General features: G+C 34.3%; 1 protein-coding gene across 1 annotated transcript; it reads left to right on the top strand.

Moving 5' to 3' along the window:
* Window positions 1-515: 515 nt before the first annotated feature.
* On the top strand, window positions 516-2,376 carry LOC114078075 (general transcriptional corepressor trfA-like). Its single transcript, XM_027918709.1, has 3 exons — window positions 516-625; window positions 724-1,663; window positions 2,011-2,376. Exons 1-3 carry the CDS (start codon window positions 545-547, stop codon window positions 2,043-2,045), a joined length of 1,056 nt encoding a protein of 351 aa, XP_027774510.1. The 5' UTR covers window positions 516-544; the 3' UTR covers window positions 2,046-2,376.
* The last annotated feature ends 4,345 nt before the right edge of the window (window positions 2,377-6,721 follow it).

Below are 6,721 nucleotides of genomic sequence, written 5' to 3' on the forward strand. Positions count from 1 at the left end.
TTTTTCCATTTCCGTATACATCATAATTGATATAGTTACTTTTGCTTCAAAAGTTTTTATTGAGAATCATTAGTTAGCAGTATCAGTTAGTTAACTTTCCTATTAGTTGTTAGTCACATGGTTAGTTAGTTAAGTCACATGGTTAGTTAGTTGGTTATATTGTTAGTTAGCTTAATCACATTTTTTCTTCTTTTTTGATAAGTCTAGTAACTTCCAAATCACATGTATATAATGGAAGAGAAATCATAGATGAAAAGGCAACACAATTGAAAGGAAAACAGATTGTTTCTCTCTTCTTCTTCTTCCTCTCTACAATGGCAGTTAGCTCATTGCATCAGTGAAATCGTTGGAGCCATTGGAGCTCTTAATTCACTGCATCAGTGAGTTCTTGTTATGGTATCAGAGCAGGGATAGATTCCCTCGTCTTTTTGTGACTGTAGGATCTGTGTTTGATCCTGTTTTTGTATCCAAATTCATTAGTTTGCCATGGCAGAAGTCACAAGTCAAACAACTGCTACTAGAATTGATATGAATAGTGTGTTCTATGTTCATCCTTCAGATAATCCAGGAACACCACTCGTTCCAGCTCAATTTGATGGAGTTGGATACAGATCATGGAGAAGAGGTATCTTACGAGCTTTGTCTGTGAAGAATAAGACAGGTTTTATTGATGGAAGTTGTGTAAAGCCTGCTGAAAGTTCACCACAAGCTCGACAATGGCAGAGATGTGATGATATGGTAACTTCATGGATATTGAATTCTCTTACCAAAGAGATTGCAGATAGTGTTGAATATGTTAACAATTCGTGTGAGCTTTGGAAGGAGCTAGAAGACAGATATGATCAGACAAATGGTGCGAAATTATATCAGATTCAAAAGGAGATTGATGATTTAACACAGGGAACACTAGACATCACTGTCTATTACACAAAATTGAAGAAGCTGTGGGAAGAACTAAACACTTTGAACACGAAGAGCATATGCACATGTACATGTACTTGTGGTGCCAAAGATAGTATGCACAAATCAGAACAGGATAGACGATTGATACAATTCCTTATGGGATTGAATGAAGTTTACACTGTGATTAGAGGTAACATACTCATGATGAGTCCTCTACCTTCTATTGCACAAGCCTTCTCTCTGTTGATTCAAGAGGAAAAACAAAGAGAATACAGGCCTACCAGTCGTACACCTATGGAGTCAATCTCACTAAATGCAAATGCTGGCAGAGGATCACAAGGTGGAAGAGGATATAGAACTAGTTTCTCAAGTAATAGTGAATTGAGTAACAATAGTAACAGAAGTGTTTTGATCTGTGATTTCTGTAAGAAACAAGGTCACATTAAGGAGAAGTGTTATAAACTACATGGATATCCTCCAAAGAATAATGCTCCTAATAATAGAACAAACAATCCACAACAGTTCAATACACAACAACAGTTCAATACACAACAGTTCAGACAGAACAATAATCAAAACTTCAGAGGAAGAAGGATTGTGGCTAATGCACATGGGGAAGAATGCTCACAAGAAAACAATAATTCAAATGCTGTCATTACACAAGAACAATATGGTCACATTATGAGCTTGTTACAGCAGTTTCAGATTGATGGTTCAGGAGAGGATTCCAAGAATAATGCTGAATCTAACAAGTTTGCAGGTACAATATTATGCACTTCTTCTATTGATTTTGGTACTACTTCATGCAAATGTTCTAGATCAAGCATAGACTTGTGGATCATTGACTCAGGAGCTTCAAACCATATGACATACAATAAATCTTCATTAACAAACATTCAAACATTACCCTATCCTATACTCATCTCACTTCCAAATGGATACAAGGTCAAAGTGACAGAGTTTGGTGATGTACATATTACACCTAAAATGATCTTAAACAAAGTATTGCATGTTCCTTCTTTCAAGCATAATCTCATTTCAGTGCAGTCTTTAGTTTCTTCAATGAAGTGTATAATTTCTTTTACTGATACAACCTGTCTATTACAGGCCCCTTCAGTGAAGAGGCCTCAGGCAATTGGTAGTAGCAAGGATGGCATTTACTATATGTGTGGAAGATGCTTGAAAAATGCTACTCAATCTACTGATCTTGTTTGTAGTTGTATACCTCATGTTTGTAGGAATATTCCCTTTCTAAGTTCAGTTTGTAATGATTCATTTGTGGAAAATTCCAGTAAACTTCCTGTAATGTCTGTTTCTTCATCTACTGAGAATACAAATATGTTGAATAATTGTGTATCTCTTGAACCTCTTAAGGATGATGTGGATTTACTGTGGCATAACAGACTTGGCCATGTACCCTTTGTAAAGATGAAAAACATGCCTACAATTCCTGTTAAGTTTTCTGCTAGACAGCCCTTTACTTGCACTGTATGTCCAATGGCTAGACAAACCAGACTACCATTCACTCATAGTACAACTCATTCTAAGAGTATCTTTGACCTTCTTCATATTGATTTATGGGGTCCTTACCATGTTCCTACATATGACAATTGTAGATATTTTATTACCCTTGTAGATGACTATAGTAGAGCTACCTGGACATATTTGTTAAGCACCAAAAGTAATGCCATACAGGTTCTTCAAACCTTTATCAATATGATAGAAAACCAGTTTCAAACAACTGTAAAGTGTATCAGATCAGACAATGGGTTAGAATTCAACAACAATGAAACACTTAGGTTCTTTCAAGCCAAAGGCATTACACATCAGAAAAGTTGTCCTTATACTCCACAGCAAAATAGCATAGTGGAGAGAAAACACAGATACTTGCTTGAAACAGCTAGAGCACTACTTTTCCAATCCAAGTTACCTACTAAGTACTGGGGTGATAGCATTCTTACTTCTACATACCTTATTAACAGGCTTCCATCCACATTTCTACAAAATAAGTGTCCTTATGAGATGTTGTATAAGGAAAAACCAAAATATAGTCAATTAAGATCTTTTGGATGTCTATGTTATCCCACATTACCTAAGGTTCACAGAGACAAACTAGAACCAAGAACCACCCCTCATATCTTTATAGGATATCCATCTGGAATAAAGGGGTACAAGGTAATGAGTCTTGCCACAAGGAAAATACAAATCTCAAGAGATGTAATTTTTCATGAGGATATTTTTCCATTTTCTTTCTCTTCAGATAATAGCAATTTTTTCTCTATTCCAAAGACTTGTTCTACTGATCTGTCTGAATCTTGTGATGCATTGTTAAATAGTCATTTAGATGTAATTGATGATCATTCAACTCTGTCTCTCAACCCTCAACCTATACATCCATCACCACCTATACAAACTGAAGTACCAATCCCACCTATACCACAGAGAAAATCCAATAGAGAAACCAAAATACCTTGTCATCTAAAGGACTATGTTTTATCATTTCCTAATCTAAAGAACAACTCTGTTTCTAATACCATTCCAAACATCAACCAAAACAGCCTGACTTCTAATGCATTGTTCAGTAAATACAGCCACATTAGTCCTGATGTCATTGCTTCTAAAAGTCAAGTCTTGGTTGAAAACATTTGCTGTGATAGTGAACCACATTCCTATGAAGAAGCAGCATTGAGTCCTGCATGGCAAAAGGCAATGGAGCAAGAATTTGATGCTTTACATACAAACAGAACTTGGGATTTGGTTAAACTGCCTATGGATAAACAAGCTATTGGTTGTAAATGGGTATACAAAGTAAAGCATAAAGCTGATGGTAGCATTGAGAGGTTCAAGGCTAGATTGGTAGTTAAGGGATACACCCAAAAGGCTGGAATAGATTACACAGAAACATATTCACCTGTTGTCAAGATGACAACTGTGAGAACATTGATAGCATGTGCAGTGAAGAAAGGATGGGAAATGTTTCAACTTGATGTCGACAATGCATTTCTGCATGGTGATTTAAATGAAGAGGTGTACATGACAATACCTCAAGGTCTTGATGTGGATGAACCAGGTTTAGTTTGCAAGCTTAATAAGTCTTTATATGGACTTAAACAAGCCAGCAGACAATGGTATGCCAAATTGACTGAAGCTTTGTCCCTTAGAGGATATACACATTCACACTATGATTATTCTTTGTTCTACAAGAAGTCTAATTCACTAGTGGTGTTTGTAGCAGTTTATGTTGATGATATAGTCTTAACAGGCACAGATACATCTGAGATCACTCAACTCAAGATATACCTTGATGAGACATTCAAGATTAAAGATCTGGGTAAACTTCATTATTTTTTGGGTATGGAGATACTTGACACTGCAGGAGGGGTTCTTATTTCACAAAGGAAGTTTGTACTTGATTTACTGAAGGAATATGATTGTTTCAGATATACATCTTTGTCATCTCCTCTTGATCCCAATGTTAAACTTAAAGCCAAGGAGGGAACTTTATTGTCTGATCCCACTTATTACAGAAAGCTTGTGGGAAAGCTGAACTTTCTCACTAATACTAGAATGGATATAGCCTTCAGTGTTCAACAATTGAGTCAGTTCATGCAGGATCCCAGAACTCCTCATTTACAAGCAGCTTTTCACTTGCTCAGGTACATAAAACAAGATCCTACCCTGGGAGTCTACTTATCAAGAGATCCTAACTGTGTTATGAAGGCATATTGTGACTCAGATTGGGCTACATGTCCAGACTCTAGAAGATCAGTAAGTGGATTCCTGGTATTACTTGGAGATAGTCCTATCAGTTGGAAGTCTAAGAAACAAGAAACCATATCACTGTCATCTGCAGAGGCTGAATATAGGTCACTCAGGAAGGTGGTAGGTGAATTGGTGTGGCTGCACAGGTTGATCAATGAATTGACAATACCTCATTCTGCTCCCATTATGGTATATTGCGACAGTCAAGCTGCCATACACATAGCACATAACCCTGTGTTTCATGAGAGAACTAAACACATTGAGGTTGATTGTCATTTTGTACGTGATAAGCTACAGGAGGGGCTCATTTCAATCCAACATGTAACCACAAATGAACAATTGGCAGACATTTTTACTAAGACTCTTACTGGCATTAAGCATACTGCTATTTTGAACAAGTTGGCTGTAAGATCATTACCACCAACTTGAGGAGGGGTATTGAGAATCATTAGTTAGCAGTATCAGTTAGTTAACTTTTTTGTTTATTTTTCTTGCACGTCTTGTCTTGCATTCACAAATATCAACCGTTGTGGTTGGTTCTGTTTTTTGTTTCTATTATTGTAATCAACATAAAAAGCAAGCAACAGGGAAATAAAAGTTGGTGACTCAATATCATGTTTACTCCTTCCGTTTACAAATATTTGGTAGGTAATTAAAAATAGATATCTAAGATTAATTGTCAATTTAAACAATTTAAAAATAATTAATTATTTTTTTCCAATTCTTCTCTTAATAATTACTTCATTTTGTTCAATTGAAAGTTATGTAAACTTTTGATATTCTTGCTATAATAGGATTATATTAATTAAATTACACCTTATATTAAATTTTTCCTTAAAAAAGTACATAATCTTACCCCGAGAAATTAAATAATTGTGGATGAAAGGAATAATTGTTAAATCTCTTTATCCTTTCCTTCCATTTTTCATCTTTTTACGCACATGAAATTTGTATCATAGTAGTAGCTTGCATCACTATAAATAAAATCACAATAATTGTGATTTTTTTTCATCATTTTATACTCTTGCGATTGCCCTATGGGATCATAACTCCCCCACAAAAGCAAACAGAAAAATCATGGATATACAACAGTGTGTTTAAAGACATTTTTGGGAAAAGTTTCGGGGTGAATCTTAGGATAGGCATACTAAAAATGTCTAGAAACACAAATAAAAGGTGTAGCGCCTTATAATTTGTGGTGCATGAGATGCGGGTGTAAAATAGTAAGAGCATCAAATTTGATTTTTTAAAGTGTATATTTTTGTTATAAATCATATTTTCTATTGTTGAAATAATGATATTTATGTTTTATATTATCATATTTGCATGTTGATAGTGATTTTTCATAAAATATATAAATAAAGAAAATAACTCTTATAGAAAATATCATAAAGAGTTTTATAGATAATCATGTCTAAAATGGATATGATAAGAGATTTCGTAGAACTGTGTTCCTACGGCATTTTATTTATTTTTTGTCATTATTTTTACACTTTCAATTTGTCTCCTTTGAGATATAGAAGTAATAATCAATGCAAATATTAGTTGAGGATGGAAAGGACTAGTAAATCTAGAGATGGATGTTGATGATGATTTTATTTTTAAAATGGCTATTATCATTTTTTTTGTATTGTTACCTTTTTCAAATAATTTTTTTATGCAATTAGTGATTTATTTTAATTTATTGGTAGTAATCATGGAAAAATATCTTTTAAAACAATGATATGGCATGACATTAATTTGTTGGGAAGAACCCAATTAGAGTCGTAGTACTTTATGAGTAATTTAGTCGAATTAAAGCATCTTCCGAAACGAGCTTGCCTATGTTTTGAGGACATCAAAAAAAAAAAGGTGATCCAACTTGATAACAGATAGTATTAAATAAATAGTATTAAATAATATTAGTATTTACTGTGTACTAATCCTAGTCCTATTAGGATTAGTACTCCTTAATCCTAGTCCTATTAGGATTAGTACTCCTTCCTATATCTCCTATATATATCTCCCATGTATTCCCTTATTAGGTTAACACTTCAATACAATCAATATTCCTTCA

Source organism: Solanum pennellii, chromosome 7 (genome assembly GCF_001406875.1).
Source record: "Solanum pennellii chromosome 7, SPENNV200".
Taxonomy (NCBI): Eukaryota; Viridiplantae; Streptophyta; class Magnoliopsida; order Solanales; family Solanaceae; genus Solanum; species Solanum pennellii.